The 20,223-nt window shown below is 47.5% G+C and overlaps 2 protein-coding genes across 6 annotated transcripts in view; both read left to right on the top strand.

Annotated features, from left to right (window-relative positions):
• The first annotated feature begins 313 nt into the window (after positions 1–313).
• Positions 314–3,203, top strand: Egr4 (early growth response 4). Of its 2 annotated transcripts, none has more exons than XM_003468993.5 (2): positions 314–755; positions 1,165–3,203. In XM_003468993.5, exons 1-2 carry the CDS (start codon positions 620–622, stop codon positions 2,484–2,486), a joined length of 1,458 nt encoding a protein of 485 aa, XP_003469041.2. In that variant the 5' UTR covers positions 314–619; the 3' UTR covers positions 2,487–3,203. The 2 variants fall into 2 exon arrangements, with proteins under 2 accessions (XP_003469041.2, XP_023420548.2); XM_023564780.2 differs by having other exon boundaries at positions 558–755; positions 1,168–3,203.
• The window catches only part of Fbxo41 (F-box protein 41), a 36,979-nt gene continuing 17,372 nt past the window's right edge, over positions 617–20,223 (top strand). Inside the window, exons 1-2 of one of the 4 annotated variants that reach the window (XM_063229589.1) lie at positions 9,573–9,965; positions 19,984–20,025. The gene's annotated coding sequence lies outside the window, so the exon portion shown is untranslated. Of the gene's footprint in view, positions 756–9,572; positions 9,966–19,979; positions 20,026–20,223 lie in introns of those variants that run through there. The other 3 variants (XM_063229590.1, XM_003468994.5, XM_005003353.3) reach the window with 3 other exon arrangements.

Here is a 20,223-nt window from a genome sequence, read left to right as displayed (position 1 = left end):
AGGACAGATTTGAACTCGCAAACTACAGATTTCAAAATTCCTGCGGTCTCGCCTCGCCACCTCCAGCCTCTTCCTCTAGGCAGGAATCTCCACCCAGGCAAGTTTTACCTGATTCGGCGCACAGCCCCTGCCCGGCGAACCCGCGGCCCGGCGCGCACCGGGTGCCATGCTCGGGGAGCGCGCGCGCACGCAGCGGCGGCGGCGGCCGCGTCACAGCCCGAGCTTTCCTTTTCGGGAGTCCCCGGCACACATCCTGTGTCCATGTTTGGGCATTTACGTCACAGCGGCAGGGCCGGGGCCTCCCGAAATGGCAGTAGCCCGGAGAGTCGGAAGCCCGAAGCCAGCGCCACCGCAGCTATATAAGTGGGGGGGCTGTGGGCTGGGGGAGTTGGACTGCGCTTTGGAGAGGCGAGGAGCCGCCGCCCGAGGCCGGCACGGGCGAGCGAAGGCGCCGCGGACCTCCAACCCTTTTCCAAGAGGTAAACGCTCGAAGCCAGGAGCTCGGGCGCCCGGGTCTGCACGCAGCCGCGGGGCGCCCCGACCGCCGGCCTCCCCGCAATCTGAACTCCACCAAGCCCAGCGGGCGAGGCCCCGGACGCCCCGCAGCCGCCGCCGCGCCATGCTCCACCTTGGCGAGCTTTCTGGCCCCGACGCTCTGCTGCTCAAATCCACCGAAGGCTGTTGCGTCGAACCCAGCGCTGAACTGCCCCGGCTGCCGGCCAGGGACGCTCCCGCAGCTCCTGGCTATCCTGGAGGTAAGGAACGCGGCCAGGGGTGCTCAGACGGCGGGGGCGCACGATGCCAGAGAATTCATAGGGTCTGGGACGCTGGAAGTGTGGGGATGGGGAGATGGCAGGCGCGGGGGTCACGGGGTGCGCACTCCGATTACCACCGAACACCCCCGCCCCTGCGCGCGCTCGCGCGTTAGGCCGCCACCACCTCCGCTGGAACCTTTGCGTTTTATCAGGACCCCCTTTTGCCTATGCACGTGTGTTTTGCCTGTGCATGTTTGTGTGGGCGTCTTGGGGCGTATGCTGGCCCCTCCTGAAGCAGAACATACAAAAAGCACTTTGCATGTGTTCCCCCAGAGGCTTCGTAGGTAGGGACTGCAGTCAGAAACAAGCCCTTTAATGTGCCCAGAGCTGATTCCTGCTCCCTCTTCAGCAGGCGACTTCTTGAGCTGGGCTTTGAGCAGCTGCAGCACCGGAGGGGACTTAGCCGACTCCTGCTTCCTCGAGGGTCCAGCACCCACGCCCCCTCCGGGTCTCAGCTACAGCGGTAGCTTCTTCATTCAGGCAGTACCGGAACACCCACACGACCCGGAGGCACTCTTCAATCTCATGTCGGGCATCTTAGGCCTGGCACCCTTCCCCAGCCCTGAGGCGGGAGCTTCCCGGTCTCCGCTGGATGCCCCATTTCCCGCGGGCTCCGATACCTTGCTCTCGAGCCCGCCGGACCTTTACTCCCCGGATCTGAGCGCGGCTGCCTTCTCAGAGGCCTTTTGGGAGGCTTCGCCTACCGTTGGCGCCCCCTCGCAGTGCGTGTACGAGCCTCAGCTCTCTCCGCCCGACGTCAAGCCCGGCCTTCGGGCCCCTCCGGTCTCTCCAGCTCCAGACGCTGCCTCGACCTTCAAGGGTCCCTACGCACCCTGGGAGCTGCTTTCTGTTGGGGCCCCAGGGAACTGTGGGTCACAGGGAAGCTACCAAGCTGCTCCTGAGGCTCGTTTCCCTTCAATAGGAACTAAGATTGAAGACCTGCTGTCCATCAGCTGCTCCGCCGAGTTGCCGGCCGGCCCAACCAATAGACTGTACTCTACCGGGGCCTACGACGGCTTCTCGCTGGCCCCGGGTGACTTAGGGGAGGGGGCCGAGGGCCTCCCGGGGCTCTTGACCCCTCCTAGCGGGGAGGGAGTGAATAGTGGTGACGGCGGAGATTTTCTGGCGGGTACGCAGCCGCAGCTTTCCCCGCTAGGCATTCACAGCGTCGCCACCACGGACTTCCCAAAACCTCTCGTGGCCGAAATTTCCGGGAGCAGTGGCGTGGCTGCACCACCCGTGCTGCCGCCGTCGGCCCCTTTCTCCCAGGCCAAGGCGAGGCGCAAGGGGCGCCGGGGGAGCAAGTGCAGCGCGCGCTGCTTCTGCCCACGGCCTCACGCCAAGGCTTTTGCTTGCCCGGTAGAGAGCTGTGTACGGAGCTTTGCGCGCTCCGACGAGCTCAATCGCCACCTGCGTATCCACACGGGCCACAAGCCCTTCCAGTGCCGCATCTGCCTCCGCAACTTCAGCCGCAGCGACCACCTCACCACTCACGTGCGCACGCATACTGGCGAGAAGCCCTTTGCCTGCGACGTGTGTGGCCGTCGCTTCGCGCGCAGCGATGAAAAGAAACGGCACAGTAAGGTGCACCTCAAGCAGAAGGCACGCGCAGAAGAGCGGCTCAAGGGCCTCGGCTTTTATTCGCTGGGCCTCTCCTTTGCTACCATGTAATCAGGAGCCGAATTTGGAGGTTGGGCTTGGAGGATGGGGCGTCACTACCTGCCCCACAACAAGATCTGACCCGTTCCCCTTCCCTGTCTTCCCATTTTTCCCTTGCACGCCTCGGGGCCGGCCTCCAGTACTGCTTCCAGTTCCCTTCAGACGCCCGCCGCGCACGCCCCGGTCAGCACTAGCTGCGTGGATAGCTCCCGCAGTCCTGGAGCAGTCTCTGTGTCTGCCGCGCTTTGGGGCAAGTCCTCTCGGACAATCTGTCCAATCCATCGAGTAGGCTCTTTCTTGGAACTCAAGACAGTCTTTTGTAGCTGGCGCGCGCCCCACAGCCTCCTGTATAACCCCCCAGAGATAGGGTGGGGCTGCGCTGAGCTGGTCTCGCGCGGGACTTTGTACAGCAGTGTCGATTCCAGAAGCCATTGGATGTAACGTTTTGCTTTGGGGTTATTTCCTTTTTGTTGTTCGTTTTTGTAAAGCAGACGCTACTCTTAAGCAGTTGACAAAACTGTTTATTTTTGCAATTAAAATTATTGTGCTAAAAGCTTACTGAATCTGCCATGTAAACAACGCCTGCCCTAAGAGTATATGTCAGAAGACAAAAGAAGTCCCTGTGTTCATTGGGTACAGGCCATAAACATATTCCAGACCTATGTCATGCACACCTACAATTCAGTGACACATAGTAGGCATTCAATAAATATGTATTGAACTAACGAATCAATTTAATCACAACTGACCTGAAGACTAGAGTTGGTTCTGGATCTAGAAAGTGGTTGAAAGCTGTAGAACATTGTGCATGCATTATCCTCCTTAATCTTCACAGTTTCAAGTTAAGCAGCATAGACCCCATTTCCAATATGAGGAGGCAGTGTAGGTAAATTCTGGGTAACCCAGCTGGTGACAGGATCAAACAGATCTGACTCCAAAATCAATACTCTTTTCAACACCAAAATAAAGGTGTCTGAGTTTAACACAACTGTTTGGAAAGATTTCCTGCTAGAAACAGGTTTGGCAACTAGAGGGAGCCCTAGACAGCATCAAATGGTAGTATTTCAGTGCTGTTTTTGAATAGTGTTTGCTCAGTGTCACATGCATGCCAGCCAGTGCCTGTGTAGAGTCACATCTTAGAAGAGCCGAAAGGGTCTCAGCGTTTAGCTGAACCACTTCTGAGTCTATCAAGGAGCAGGCCCTGCCAGAAGCTCACAGTTAGTTACTCTTCCCATAAAAGATGTTCTCTAGAAGGCAGCAGCCAGCCCCTACCACAGTCCTTTGCTGCCAAGCTTTCCTTCCCAGTGATTTTTCATGGTTTGGGGGAGGGGTGATCAGGAGAAGGGGAGGAAAGCATAATCCTGTAATGGAGAAGGTGGGCCTCCCCCTTTTCCTTTCTAAACACTCTCCACCAAAGCGTTTACCTTTTTTCTTCCCCCACCTTGGGAGTTCTATGCGCCATCGTCCCTCCATGGTGAGTCCTGCCTGCTAAAGCAGGAAGAGGGCCTGTGTCTGACATTCTTCCCCCTTCTAAACTGAGCTGTCCTTGAACAGAGCACAGCTCTCTGAGGCCAGATCAACCCAATCTCTGATCCTCTGCTCCCTTCAACCTCCCCAGCACTGTGAATTGGACTGAGGACCTTCACACTGAACTGTACCTACAACCTTTTTTTAACTTTTTAATTTTGAGAATGGGCCTCACTAAGTTGATAAGGTGCCCATGCTGGGCTCAAATTTGTGATCCTCCTGTCTCGGCATTTTGGAACGCTGGCATTACTGTTGTGCACTACATCCAGTTGTCCTCTGGCTTCTTCACCCCTCTGCTGTCAAATACACTCACCTTCCACCCCCACAATCCAGTTGGCCAGAAACTAATCCAGGGAATTCTCTCTCTTTGAGACAGGGTCTCGCTATGCAGTTCAGGCTGACCTTGCACTCACTTCATAGCCCAAACTGGCCTCCTGCCTCAGCCTTCCAAGTGCTAGGATTACAGGTGTGCACCACCACTCCCAGCTCTTCCCTCATTCCCTCCCCCCCCCCATGATGCTTTTACAAAGCCGGGTATCCTAATAAGCTGATATGTGGCAGAGAATTTGATGCTACCTCTCCTAGGATAATTGGCATTTTAGAAGAGTAGCTTGCAGGGTCAATATGTAACCCATGAAGTGACTCAAAAGATGGGTTGCCAGGCAATGTGATAGGTAAATGGTAGATTCCAAAGAATAAGATAATGGTGGCACTCGTCATCTAACTAGTGGAGTGACTAGATCATTAATTTGTAGACATGGACTATCTGGCCTTGCTTTCCATGTGCAGTCGAGTAATGAATAAATGCTCATATTTTAAGCAACTAGTCAGACTACACAGCCTAAACAGAAAAATGTAGATAGACTGTGGGTGTCTGACCTCTGGCCCTTACCCTTACCCCTCAGCTATATTCCATCAAGTGTTGTCAGCTCTGCTATGTCCCATCTTGTCCTCATACCCTGATGTTAGGCCTAGCATAACTGATGAGAAAGAAGTGATTTAGTAGTAGCCTGGTATTGGAGCCTAGCCTGGTTCTAGAACTCCTAGCCAAGAAGTCCCTCTTGTGTCCCCATTTACTGACACTTTCCCTAGGGATCTTGAGGGGAAAGCGTGTTAGGCCAGAGATGGAGAGAATAAAATCAGATAATCAGAAAATCATCTCAAATCCAGGACCCAAACAGAGTTGGGAGCTGTTGGAGAACTAGCTTTTCCTTACTTACTCATTTCATCTGACCCTCAAAATATGAGCATCTCTCCAAACCCAGTTTTTAATTCTTTATTTCCTCATTTCAACTCTGTCCTTAGCATATTAATTCCTAGTTTTTTTAACCATCACATAGATGAACTATAGATCAGACCATCTCTCCGTGGGTGCCTACTACCATTTCAGATACAACTTATATAAAATCAAATCATCCATTTACCCAGGCCCCATTAATATGACAATCATTTGTTCAGATCTCTAAATTCACATAAGATAACAAGAGTTCTTTAAAAATCACATTTCCTCCTCCTTCACCCACATATTGAAGCAGGTGCACAGTGGATCTTATTGACATCCTTCAGGGTCTTCTTGAGTCTCATTATGGCACACTGTTTTCTTGTACATATTGTGATTTTTACCTTGTGAGTTCATCTTCAGTGGGGATTTACCTGAGTAGCAATATTCTGTGGCCTAGGTTGAAAGTATGTTTCTCCTGTACAATTTCATGTTTGCTTCTGCCAGGGACTCTAAAGAGTATCACCTGATGGTACTCAGTCACTTGTTAGTTTCTTGGCTTGGAGTTCTGGTACCTTGCAGGTATTCTGACTTCAAACTCCAACTCAAGTAGTTAAATTTTTTCAAAGGTAACTCACTGTACTGCATAAAGAGCGCAGATCAGGACAGACAAGCAACAGATTCCTTCTTATTCCTTCAGGGGTTTGTCTCAAAACACTTTGTGCTCACATTTCTTATTCTCATTTCCCTTTTTAAAAATCTATATAAATTTTATTTCCTTTCTAGCAAACTCAACTAAGCATTTTGTGAAGCAGTCCACAAAGTCTGTAGCAAGTCTTTGAGATACCCACTTGACAATGTTGCTGAAAATTGAAGTCAAAAGATGTTGATTCCATTACTTAAATTATTTCCCACATCTTCTGTGTGCCTGTTGCCAGCACCTCAGTATATGTCAGTGATGGTGAACCTTTTAGAGCTTTCAGTGATACAAACATCCTGCTGTGGCATGTGTGCCATAGGTTCCCCACTACTGGTCTATACCATCCTTTCCACATCCACACACACCTTGGCTATGATAAGCACATAATAACCTTTTAGTTGGATGGAGCCTGTAAGAATGTTTCATCCACACCTTCAACTGTATAGAAAACTTAAGGCCAAGAGATTTGAGAATTTTCATAAGGGCACATAGTAAGAGACTACAGTAGACCTTAAACCTGAGCCTCTGAGTTTTAAAACCAGTACGTATATGAGATGTGATCAAAAATATGATATGCATTTAAATTTTTAAAAATTTATTACAGTAAAAGAGACACTTCCATTATTCCCTCAAAATACTCACTTTAAACACTTATCCCACAATTTATATGATTTTCTGAAGCAGTTCTGGAAGTCTTTTGTATTTTTAGTTGCACTGTCATAGCTGCCATGAAAATGTTTACCTTTCATGGTCAGAAGAGCCACCTGTCACATGGTACCAGATGAGGTGGATGGGGCATGCTATAATGTTTTTATGGGACAGAAATTTTCGTCAGTGTTTGAATCAATTCAGGACATCAAGGCAGCTATGAAAAAGACACAAAAACAGACATCCAGAACTGCTTCAGAAAGTGGCAAGAACAACGGGATAAATGTGTTCAAAGCAAAGGAGAGTACTTTGAGGAGAACTCATGGCAATGTGTGTGTGTGTTTGCTTTGTTTTGTTTTGTTGTCATTTTCCTTTTTATTGGTACCGGGGATCGAACTCACGACTGCCCGCTTGCAAGGCAGGCCCTTATGCCGCTGAGCTAAATCCCCAGCCCCGCAATGTGTCTTTTAAGTAATACATTTTATTTCTACTTCTTCACCATAGTCTGTAATCATGCTTTGTACACTACTGATGAAAATTCCTTAGAGTATCCTTCATATGTGGAAGGCTTCCATCTTCTACAAAAATGCACATGATTGCAGTTACGGCATTCCACATATGATTCAAATTTGTCCTCCAACCTCCTCTACCATCTCTCTTTTTTGCCCTGTCTCCTTTCCCCACCTATTACCCAAATACTCCCACCCTTGAGCTGGTTTTGGTCCACATTTCTGATTCCCACACCACCAGGCCTACTTCCCAGCTCATTTAAGCACTTAATTATTGTGCTGGTTAGTTGATATTCCCCCTTCCACACGCACAAAGCTTCAAAAGGAAAAGGGTAAGAAATAGGGAAGAAGAGAAAGAATATGCCTGGGAAGCATGACACCAGAGAAGAGAAGATGCAATGTAACAGAATGAAGGCTGGTCCAACTATGGGGCCCCATGAGTAGAGTGGGGCCATGCTTCTAGTTAGTCCAGGCCTGTCCGGCAAGTCTCTGCCTCTCCTCTGGGACCCCAGATGTGATGGGCTTTCCACTGAGTCAGAGTCAGCCTCATATTCTCATTCTCTCTCTCTCGGTTTTTCTTTGGCCTACATGGAGTGGGATTCAGTTTAACATTTTTAGAACTGTGGTTCCCATAACAACCAAGCAGGAACTGTTGTCTATGAAATGTAGCATGCTCACACATAAGTACATGCACACATGCAGACCTACATACATATTCCCAGGAACATATGCACATGTACAAATACATATGCCTTTGGTTATGTATATAAATACATACATGCACACAGTCATATGTACTCATGCACACCCATATGCACATTCAGGTATGCACACATGCATTCACATACATGATCCTTTGTATACATGCTTATTCACAGGTATAAATTTGCATATATATGTGCATGCATGCATTTACATATACACGTGCACAAAAGCACACATATACATATGCAGCCTGCCCCCAGTTGCTTCCACACATTCACAGGATGCACTGAGTCAGGACAACTATCACAGCAAAAGTGGAACCAAAACAATATAGAGCTACTTTTGGCTACCTGAAAAAACAAGTGGATTTAGGGAATTTGCATTTTGACAGGAGAAGGTTCAGTGGCCTTCATTAAGTGTAGCAAAAGTATGACAAAGAATTCTGTGGTTGAGCAGACTGGAGTTGACTAGCTTGTGTTCAAAACCACATCATGCCATTTGTTGAGCTCTTGAGTTTTAGCTTTTCCACCTTCAAAGCAGAGATAATCATGTTTTACTTGAAAGATTTTATTAGAAAGATTAAATGATATGCATAAAATGATTAAGCATGATGCGTGGTTCATAGGCATTATTAGCATTTAAGTTTCAGGAGAAGTGATTTCTCATTTGCTCAATTTAAGAAGACTTCCTGGAGGAGGAGGAGAAGAAGTAGAAGTAAAACTCAGGAGCTACAGAAAGGAAGAGAACATGGGGAGGTGGGAGGTTTGACCTGTTAGTCCAGTCCTTACTAAATTTCCCTTTCCCCCAAAGATGTCTTACAAGTTTACTAATTATCCTTCTTGACACAGAGTGTCAAGATGTCTCCAACCTTTACAGGAGTGGGATAGGGTCAGTAGATGTCTTCAACAGCCTCAAATTTTCTGGAGAATCCTGGGGTTAAGTTGGATTTCTCCTTTGCTGCAGTCTGACTGTCCCTCAAGGCCTTGTGTGCAGCTCTGCCCATGCATTACCCTTAGGTTAAAATACCATCTTTCTTTTTCCTCATCCAAGCCTCAGCTCAGCCCTGTTCTTAAACGTTGTATTTTCTCAGGCCCATTCCAGCCCTGATGACTTACTTCCTCCAAGCTTAGGACAGCCAGACTGTTCCTGCATCACCAGCTGAATAGGCCTTAAACTAAGGGTGGGGGCACTGTAGGTGCTCCAGTCCTGTGGAGCCTGGTTTCTATACTAATCAAGTGGTGGGTGGGTTTGGCTGGAAGGGTACTAGGGCCACATTCCCTGCCCCTCTCCTTCTGTGTTCAGAAGGCTATTTGTGACATGGAGAGACACGTTCAAAGCGACCCCATAAATGCAAGATTGAGTCCTGGCCCGTTTCAGGACCTAACCCAGCCGTGAACACCGCCAAGAGAGGATCATTCCAAGAGGACTCTGGGAAGGCTTCGTCTGACCAGAGGTTGTCAAGTGCACGACCCAGGCGCGCTGCTCAAGAAGACGCTTGAGAACCAGGGCGCATTGCCTGTCCCCTTTCGGTCAGATCGCTAGGGTGGGCGGTTGTGTAGACTTCGGATCAGAAGAGTGCAGGCCCTCGCGGTGTAGTAAGGTGGGCAGCAGAAGCCACCGCTGGAGGTGCCAGGGGCAGAGAAGTGAGTGCCGTGGGCGGTTTCTGCAGGCGGGAAGATCGGTGCCCGGGAGCAGCGCGGCGCGGGCGGTCTCTGCAACCTCAGGGCGGCGCCGCGGACCCCTCCCCCACCCAAGCCACCTTCAGCGGAGAACGTGGGGTCCCGGCGCAGTCGCTCCTAGCTGCCTCTGCCGCTCCCCCTTTCGTTTGAAAGCCCGCCCCGGAGGAGGGGCCGGCTCCGCCCCACCTCCGCGCCGCCGCCCTCCCCCTTCCCCGGCTGTCCTCGGACCGCGCGCCCCCTCCTCCCTCTCCTCCTCCCTCCCCTCCTCCTCCATCCCTCCCCCACCCCGTTAGTGCGCCCCTCCCGCTGCGACTGGCTGGAAGGCTCGGCCGCCCGGGCCCCGAAAGGGAGGCGGGGGCGCTAGCAGCGGTGGCACCCAAGGCTGCAGAGGGGAGCGCGATCCGAGGCCCCGAGGCGGCCCTGCGTCTGGACCTGGCACGCGGGGGCTGCCTCTGCACCCCCACCCAGGGCCGCGGTGCCTGGCCTCGCCACGGGGTGGAGGAGGTAAGGGCGAGTCGCGGGCGTACTGTGGGACCGCTCCGGGAGAGGCGAGGCGGGGAGGACCCCAGTCTCTGCCTCCTTCCCCGCCTCCTCCCTACTGCCCTCCCGAGGCCCGCGAGGCCGCCCTACTCGGATTCTGGGCAGGCCCGGGCAGAGGCTGGAAGGAGTTAATTTAAGGAATTGAAATCAGAACGGTTTGAGACCAGGCTTCCCCTCCCCCCTCCAGCCTGTCGCTCCCAGATCCTGTTTGGGGGCGGGGGCGGCTTCAGAACCCCACCGGGACACTGGACCTCGGAAAGCCAGGGACAGTAGGATGAAGGAGGGAGAGCCCCCCCAAAACCCCAGCCCTCCCACCTGCTCCTGAGGGAGTGGGGGAGGGGCTTGGAGCTGAGGCCTGGCCGGACACCTGTGCGGGTGTCGGTGCGTGCCGGTGTGCACGTGTGATGCTCTGGAGGTGTACATGGGTGTGCACGCTTGGTTCTGGCTCCTCACACCCCAGTGTCTGTGGGGATGACTGTGTTCATAGTGTCTCTGGATGTGTGGGCCCCGCTGCATTGCTTTGCGTTTGTGTGTGTGTGTGTGTGTGTGTGTGTGTGTGAGAGAGAGAGAGAGAGAGAGAGAGAGAGAGAGACTGTCACTGTGCCTGTGCTGCCTGAACTCTGTCTTTGAGTAGTGCCTGGGGCCTCCTCTCTCTCCTTTAGGTTGAGTTTGCAGCAAAGGACCTAGATGGTTTTCTGAATGTGGGATCCAGGTGCTGGAGCCTGTGTGTGTGACCTTGGGAGGTGTGTGCATGTTTGCTGGAACAGGAGGAGACCTTAGAATGCAAAAGGCGGTGTCAGGACAACCAGGAAGCAGAGAACTGGCTGCACTAATCCTTGTGGGTCTTCACCAGGTTGGAATGACTATTCTGCAGGTACAAGTGTTGGGGCCACAGAGCCAGAGCCCAGGGTTTTTAGGAGGTCAGCAGGAATTAGAGAGACAGGGGGCATTCCTTTATTCTTCAACTGCATAGGCACAGTCAGGGTATAGACATCTCCAGCTGCTGCCCCATCCTTAGAATACCTCCACCTGCTGGTACGTGCCTCCTCAAAGCACCCAGTTTAGGGCTTCATTACTTTTACTTGTAAATCCATTTAATAACGTCTGAACCTTCCTCCCCCATGTCTATAATTTCCACCTTTTCTGCTCCTTTCCTGCATGTGGATTTTAGATGGAAAGAGGAAGAAAGTTGTTGGCCCTGGAAACCAAGTGCAAGGGAAAGAAAATCCCACGGACATGGTGGAAAGCTGGGGACAGATTTGAGGATGGAGCAGGAACCATTCAAAAGCAAACCACTAACTTCAAACTTTTACGTTATCTAAATATGAAAGAGGAGGGGGAGATGGAAGAAAATGAAGATGGAGAGAGGGGAGGAGAGAGAAAATATTCATAGTTGTTTCTAGATCTAAGAATGCCTATGTTAATTTTGTATACGAATATTTATGAGAATGTGGTGATGGCTGTTGAAAGGTGATTGCTATCCTGCGTTAGAATTCCCTAGATCTTTCTGCCTTTCTGCTAAAGATTTATTCATTCAACAGATATTCATTGAGTACTATTGTGGGCTTATCGGTGAATATTTCAGGGTTGGTATGATACTCTACTCCTAGCCAGAAGTAACATAATGTTAAGATTAAGAGATTGGTCAGGTAGTAGTGGGTTCAAATTCTAGTTTGTCAGAGTTTCAGGCACTCACTTATATGTAACAAACCAATACAGAATTTAGAGACTTTGAACAACAATGACTTATTACTATATTTCTCATAGTCTATGGATTGGTTATGGCTGTTGCTATGGATTTTGCTGTTCCTACTTGGAATCTCTCTCACAGCTGCAGCAGCTAGGAGACTGACAGAAGTTGAACATCAAAGTGGCCTCTCATCCTCTAGGTTTCTCCACACATAGCTTCTGGTCATTGAGTACTCTGACCTGAGTTTCTCTTGGCATCTAGATCCCAAAAGGGAGTATCCCAAGAGGAAAACTCTAAGGTACCACTGCTTATCAAGTTTCTGCCTCCATCCGGTTTGCTAATGTCTCCCTGGCCAAAGGAAAACACATGGCCAAGCCCTGAGTCAGTATGGCACAGGGCCACATAAGGCAAGCATATTGAGAGGCACAGTTTACTGGTGGAGCCCAAAGCAACAATCTGCCGGGGTCCTCACTGACCTTGAGCAAGTGACTAGGCCACTCTGAGCTTCAGTTTCCTTATCCTAGCATGGAAAAAACTCTACCTACTTGGCACCATTGTTGTGAGGACAAATGATTAGCATGGCATCTGACCATAATCCTTACAAGATAAATGTCCACTGCTTTGATTATTAGGCTGCAAGTACTCTCATCACACAGCTGTCTTTTGCTTTGATATACCCAGTGTCTGGTGTGAGTCCTGTGGGTATCCTTTACTGGGTAGATAAGATAGAATGAAGCAAACAAGCTTCAGACCATGAAGCTCAGCTAGAATGAGCCATAGTGTTGAGAAGACATTCTGACGCCTCCAATAAGTCACTAGAAGAGACAGGAAAGCATGTGTTATCCAAGCTGATTCTGGAATTCACTTAATTGTAACCATTTTATCCAATTTTGTGATGATGAGTAGCAGAATGTGCTTCATTACATGAAATTAGTTTGTCCATTAGTCAGTGTGATTTCTCTAACAAACATACTAAAGTCTAGGGCTGAGGATTTAGCTCAGTGGCACAAGCATTGCCTGGCAAGCATGAGGTCATGAGTTCGATCTCCAAGAGAGACATACTGATGTCTAATATGTGTGAGAATGAATCAGTTACTCTCTCCCTCTAGTGTATATTAAGGAAAGAACTAACCTGTAATCTTTGAAGAGTCATAGTAAGGAGTGATTCCTGCTATGATGTGATTGGAACTGGATGAAGAGGTCAGGGAGGGGGTTCGTGGAAAAAGTGCCATTTGATCTGGACCTGCAGAATTCACCAGGTGGAGAAAGGAGTCCTAAGAAAAGGAGTCGGTCTAGACTTGAGGATAGGAGGGTACCTAAAGTAGAGCAAAAAAGCCACACAGGACTCACTGAGGATGTGTGTAGGAGGGAAGCAGAGCTGGAAAAGCTTGGCAGGTGGATTTTACCTTTCCAAATATGGTAGCCTTCAGAGATTGTTTTAAAGTAAAAGCAACACAAGTGGGTCCATATTGGCAAAAAAAAATTTAAAAAGTAAAACTTTGGAAGCCATGAGAATTCAACACTGGAAGAGTAGAGATGCCAAGTAGAGACAGACAGAATGAAGTCCAGGTGGAAGAAGATTTAGTGCTGAACTTGGATACTGGGTATAGGAAAGGGAAGAAGTAGAGTCCCATGTTTAGAAGACAGTGTGGTCAGTAACTGACTGAAATGCCACGGAGGGTCGCTCTCCAGGGTGCTGAGCAGATGAGCTGTTGGTTGCGATGAGAAGCATGAAAAGCAAGTTCAAGGATGTGTACGGAAGTACTGTGAGTTCATTACTAGCCATACTGAGCTTTGAGCTACCAGCATTGAAAAAATGCTATTTTTTGATTCTCTGCCTCTCTACTGGCTCCTTTTTAAAGTTTTTTTTGTCTTTTTCTTTTTTTTTTTTTATCAGTACCGGGGATTGAACCCATGACTGCATGCTTGCAAGGCAGGCACTTATGCCGCTGAGCTAAATCCCCAGCCCCCTCTCTACTGGCTTCTAAAAGCACTTTTTAAAAAAAGAATTACTATCAGTTTCAGGTCTGAGGCATTGAGTCATTTGTGCCTTAGAGCAGTATAAGTACTGGTAAAGAATAGAATTAGATTATATCTAAGAAGGATTTAAATATGTTCAGGACTCTCTTTTTCTTTTTCCTGACTTTTATACTGAGAATCAAACCCAGGGAGTGCCAGCCTTTTTTATTTTCATTTTTCAAACAAGGTCTCACTAAGCTGCCTGGGCTGGCCTTGAGCTTGCAATCCTCTTGCCTCATCCTTCTGAGTAGCTGGCATTACAGGTGGGAGCTATCATACCCAGCCCATCTCTATTACCTGAACAATGCTTTAAATCCTCCTGTGCTGCCTCCTCCCCTTCAGTTTGCCTTCTGTGTATACTCATTGCCTGACCTGACTTCTCAACCCATATTAGCCGGGTTCCTCAAAGAAGCCTTCTTGAAAGTCGCCAGTGGGCCTGTTCCATTTCTTCTCTTATAGGAGTTGTCAGCATTATTGCACCGCTGCCCACTTTTTCCCTCCTTCACATCCTCTCCTCCCTGAGGTTTGTCAGAATTTGCATTTCTGCTATCAGTTCTCCTTGGTTCTCTCTCTGCCTCCCTGAGAATCGATTTCTCTCTCTGTCTCTCTGTCTCTGTCTCTGTCTCTGTCTCTGTCTGTGTCTCTTCTCTCTTTTCCCTCTCCCTGGCCATATATGCTTTTTATGCTTCACTTGCCAAACCTGTATGTTACACTCTGTGTTGCATGGCCTGTACCAAATAACTTTACTTCCAAGGCCCGTTTGAACCTAAGACTCATGGAATCCATAACCAAACTTGTAATATCTGCCCTAAAATCTGACCTGCCTTTTTCCATTTTCCTACTTACTGAGCCATGTCTTCATCTACCCAGTTGCTCAAAACTCAAACCTGAGGCCTGAGATTCATCCTTGACTTTCCCTTCCCCTCCTGCCATAGTCATTCTGTCACCAGACCTTCTTTATTTGCCTTCCTTTGTTACTCCCACATCCATCTTTCACTCCATTCATGCTTCTGCTATGCTGGTTAATAATTTCCACTTCTAGCCTGGGGGTGTAGCTTAGTAGTATAGCACACACTTTGCATGCACTAGGTCCTGGGTTCAATCCCCAGCATCGAAAGTACTTGTAACAATAAAATTGAATTATTTCTACTTCTAATGTTCTAGCAACTCTTCCTTAGCTTGGCCTTCTGGAAGTCTGGTCAAGTTCTTGCCATCCACTTGTCTGTTACAGTTATCGAGCACCTATCACATGCCATGCACTTTAAACGTGTTAGGACAGTATAGCAGAGATTGACACATATATCTCTACCTTTATAGAGCTTACACTTTAGTTCTCTAAGGGAAGCATACTCGCACTTTCTTGTCTTTGTACACCCCACCCCATTGGCTCAGAATGCTTTTTTTCCCCCTATGTCCTTATAGTTGCCCCTTTTCACCTGGCAGTTCTGCTTTGTTCTTCAAGAGTCAACTTGCATTCTACCACCTCTGGGAGTTCTCAGTCATTCAATTTTTCAGGCTCAGTTAAGTATAGAATCCTGTGCCAGCTACTTGCATAATGTTCATCTTATGACATATCATCTAATACATCAGTCTGCCCCAGGAGATCACAAGTTACTTAAAGACAAGGACTGGATCTTGTTTATCTGTGTCTTCAACACACCTAGCACAGCGCCTGGTGTAGTTTATGGCATAGAATAGATTCTTAGTAAGTGTTATGTTTAATGTTTGAGTAGAGCTTAGGTGAGAATGCTAGGCTAGAAATATAGATTTGAGAGAGTCTGTCAGGACTCATGATTTGAAATGACCTCAACTATTTTAAGCAAAAAGGATATTTACCATTTAAATAACTGGGTATAACTGCACCCAAGCAGCTATGACCATACACAAGTTCTCAACAGTATGAGAACTCTCAGCAGCTCTTGGCTCAGCTTCATTCCTAGCCTTCGCATTATCCCTTCCCCATATATGGACTTTCTCCATGTGGTGGGCGGAAGTCCACAAACCATAAAAATCACTTCCTCATCCAGCATGTGATCCCAGGATGAAAAGAGGACCCCTCAGACTTCATTGGTGAAACTTCAGTGAAGGGCTGTATCGGCTCTACTTAAGGAATTTTCCCACCTCTGGGGCTGTCACTGTGGCCAGGGAGGTGGGGAGTACTGTGATTGACCAGGCAGGAGTCATGTACTGTGCCCTGCTCGGTAACATAGCCTGCCAGAACCACATGGAGTAGACAGGGGCAACTCACCAAAGAAAGGATGAGAGGATGTTGTGACCAGAAAGTGAAGACTGGCTGACAGTTCCACTGTAGGAACTGTTAGTGACCACGTGGCAGTGAAAGCTATAGAAGTTTAAGATCATCTGTGTTTCTGGCCATGTCAACAAGTGAGAATATGACAGTAGACAAGAGTTAAGAGTTAGGCCAGGTGTGGTGGCACACACCTGGAATCCCAGCACTCAGGAGGCTGAGACAGAAGGATCCCTGTGAGTTCAAGGCCAGCCTGGGCTACAAAGTAAGTTTAAGGCTAGCCTGAACTGTATAGGGAAACCGTCTCAACAAAAAAAAAAAAAGAGCTAGAGTTGACACATTTGAAATGGTCTTTTAAAGAAGTGAAACACACATGAAAGCCGATCAATTAGTAAATAAATACACAGCCTCTGATTAGTGTAGCCCATAGAATCATATCCAAAGAAAACCTTGAACTGGACTTGAAAAGAGCAGAGACAGGCATCACAGATGGGAGAAGAAGTGTGGCAGGTCTGGAAAGTCGTGAGACCAGGCTGAAAAAGGAGACAGGTGCTAGGGCTAGAGATTGCTGAGTGGGGAAGCTAGAATCCAAGGAAAATCTGTCCATTCTGCAACAGTGCTCACAATACAGGACTGTGCTGGAATTTGAATACATGTCACTTGTATTTGTCTGTTTCCTCTTCTCTCTCTGACCCTCTATCCCCATCACCCTCTTGCTTGCATTCAGGCAAAATTTCACACTTATGCTAAGGAGGTGTGTGAGCTGAAACAAAAATGTTTCTAAGAGTGATTCATAGTCATGCCTCAGCTCTAACAGATGGAGGGAAACTGTAGGGTGGGCTGGAGCAGGGTAAAGAGCCACCTGGACCCCAGAAGCCTCCCCTCTACCTTGCACATGTATCCACAGGTCTGCACCTCCTTCCGCCTGATCACAGATCCTGGCTAACAGGATGATGTATAAGCAAAAAAGAAAAATAAAAAGATACAAAGTACATGCAAAGAGAGAAGGCTGGGCATTTTTAAGGCCCTAAAAGGGACCTACCCATGGAAAGGACCTGTGTACCACTTAGTGGGGAAGGACAGGCACATGCAGGTGCCCTGACATGAGGCTCACCATCTATTACAGGATAACTCTGTTCTGGTTTTTTTTTTTGGACCAGGGATTGAACTCACAGCCTCACACTTGGCAAGCAGACACTTATGCCACTGAGCCAGATCCTCAGCCCTGATAACTCTGTTCTTGAACAGCTGTGTGTGCGACGTGCGTGCGTCTGTGTGTGTACTGAGCTCTAGTATCTGCTGTCACTCTGCCAACTTCATCAGTTTTCTCTATAGTTACTGTTCTGTTCAGATTTTCTATTTCTTCTTGAGTCAATTTTGATAATTTATATTTTCCTAGAAAAACATTCAGTTCATTCAGATTTTTAGAATTTAGGCCAAGAGTTGGACCTGGTAGTGTTTTAGTAATTTTTTTCTCTGTGTGTCCTCTCTCTTCTCTTCTCTCTCTCTCTCTCTCTCTCTCTCTCTCTCTCTCTCTCTCTCTCTCATATTTTATTTTGTTGGATTTTCAGAGCACCGTCTTTTGGCTTTACTTCTCAAGGCTGCTTTTAGATTTCAATATACCCAAAAGATAATGAGATTGGAGCAATTACCAAGTATTTTTTTAACAAAGAAAATTAAGCCTAAGGTATCTGTGCCTGAAATAATATATCTAGGATTTTCTAAAAAGAATCCAAATGTCAGGAGTGCACAAGTCTGAAGCAGAAGAGCAGCATGCAGAAGAAAAATAAACTAGCCAAGAAGCCAAGTGTGGCACACGCTGTTAATCCCAGCTACTTCAGAGGCTGAGGCAGGAGGACCACAAACTTGAGGACAACCTGGGCAACTTAATGAGACTCTGTCTCAAAATTTAAAACTAAATAAAAAGGACCAGGAATGTAGCTTAGTGGCAGAGTACTTGCTTATCATGCATGAAACCTAGAGTTCAATCCCCAGTACCACAGGCTGTGGGGGAAAATGGCCATGAATTGTTAATTGTAGAATCTAGATGATGTGTATATAGGGCTCATCACAACATTTCATCTTTGAATATATATGGAAATGTCCATAATGAAAATTCATTTGTTTTAGATCCCTGTCTTATCATGTACACCAGATATTTCTAGATGGATTAAAAATCCAAATGTAAAAAAGACACTTACATATCCTGAAAGTGTTTGCATGCTATTAAATTCTGATCAGTTTATGATTATTTGTTTAAAGTACTAGTTTTTATTTTCAAATCTGGAATTTAAAATAATGAAATCACAAATACCAAAAGAAGATATACATAACTAATATAATCTTTGGGTAGGAACAGACTTCGTAAGTATCAGAACTCATAAAGATTTTTACTAAACCATACCTTAAAACTTTAGTATAGACCAGGACTATAGCTCAGCAGCACAAGAGCCTGCCTGGCAAATAGTTCTGGTCCTGCCTGATCCTGAGTTCAATTCCTGATATTAAAAAAAAAAAACAACTTTAGTATATCAATAAAAACCATAAACAAAAGTAAAAGCCAATCAGCATATTTGAGAAAACATTTGCAGTATATAAATAAGGATCAATATTATGAAAAGCTTTTGCAAATCAATCAGCTAATGTTGAATGTTCAGTGTGGAAATGAACAAAGTAGTACAAATGACCAAAGAGATGTAATGGCTGACAGGTGTATGGAAAAATGTCCAACCGTGGTAATCAAAGAAATGCAAGCAGTTGTGTTTTCATTTTTTTTTTTTTTTTTTTTTTTTGGTGGTACTGGGGATCAAACTCACGACTGCATGCTTGAAGGCAGGGGCTTATGCCGCTGAGCTAAATCCCCAGCCCTTGTGTTTTCATTTTTAAATTGGTAAGAGTACAGTAGGGCCAGAGAGTGAAGCAGAGAAGTTCAGCTGCAGTTGGTAGATGATGGAGAATTACTGATGGAGTCTAAGCGGGAAATCATCTGCAGAAAGAGGGGTCTGGCACCTACAGAGACTGGAAGAGAACTGGGGCAGCATCCCAGGTGTGAGGAGGTGTGACCTCAGAGAGCAAGGGACAAGGAGAGAGCAACTAAAGCCAGGCATAGTAGCACACAGCTATAATGCCAGCACTGTGGGAAACTAAGGCAGGAACATTGCAAGTTCAAGCCCAGCCTGCCTCAAAAACTTGTTGGGGGAATAGGCTGGGGATATAGCTCAGAGCAAAGGCCCTTGGTTGTTCAATCCCTGGGTCTTGCCCCCCCCCAAAAAAAAGGATTAAAAGTATTCCAAAGAAAATCCAGTAGGAAGCCCAGCGTGGTAGTGTGATTGCAGCACTCAGGAGGCTGAAGCAGGAGGATTGTTGCAAGTTCTAGACCAGCCTGCACTACAAAATGAACTCAAGGCCAGCCCGAACTGCATAGTGAGCCCCTGTTTCAAAAAAGAAAAATCACAATAGCCAGTGGTATGGCTGGGAGGACAGTGGCATTGCTAAAGGGAAATGAAAGGAGTGGATGAGGGAAAGTCTAGAATTTGATTTTGACGTTATGAGGCATTGTGGTCACTTGGAGACTCATTACTGGAGACCAGCAACTGACTGAAATGTTTTAAGCTACAAAAAATGCATTGTTCCTTGTAACTGACAAGTCCTGGATGAAAGTTTCAGGTGCATCTGAATATAGCTATTCAAGTGAAATCAGCAGGAATCTTTTCTTCTCTCCCCAAAAGAGGTCAGAAGTGGCCACAAGCAGCTCCACAGGCTCCTATCCTGCCAGCTGAGCACAGGTCCTGGGGTGCCTACACTGGCCCACATGTGCATGACGGACCTGATCTCTAATGAGACAGACTGAGGGTCACATGTGCTGTTCTAGAGTGAATGGTTGGTCCCCCATCCAAATCCATTCATAGTGGGCGAAATGGTTCTCCAAGAGAAAATTGGGGGTCAGTAAAAACAGTAAATATTTTTTCTTTTTTCTTTTTATCTGTACCGGGGATCAAACTCATGACTGCCTGCTTGCAAGACAGGTGCTTATGCCGCTGAGCTAAATCTCCAGCCACCCATCCTAGGTAATTTTAAAAATATTTCCCAGTTTATTATAATGCAGTCATTCCACACGAGACTTGAACCTGGCTGGCCCATATCTGGAAGGAGCCATTCCACATCCTCAGCCCCAGTTCAAGACCTTCAAAAGGCCTGTTTGGTTAGGTAGGAAGCTAGCCCCTCAGTGCCTTTCAATTTGTGGCCAGACTACCGTGATAGAGGGA

The sequence above is a fragment of the Cavia porcellus genome, unplaced genomic scaffold (genome assembly GCF_034190915.1).
Source record: "Cavia porcellus strain 051 isolate PalLab524CR breed Dunkin Hartley unplaced genomic scaffold, mCavPor4.1 scaffold_18, whole genome shotgun sequence".
Lineage (NCBI taxonomy): Eukaryota > Metazoa > Chordata > Mammalia > Rodentia > Caviidae > Cavia > Cavia porcellus.
This window is presented reverse-complemented; position numbering and strand designations above follow the sequence as displayed.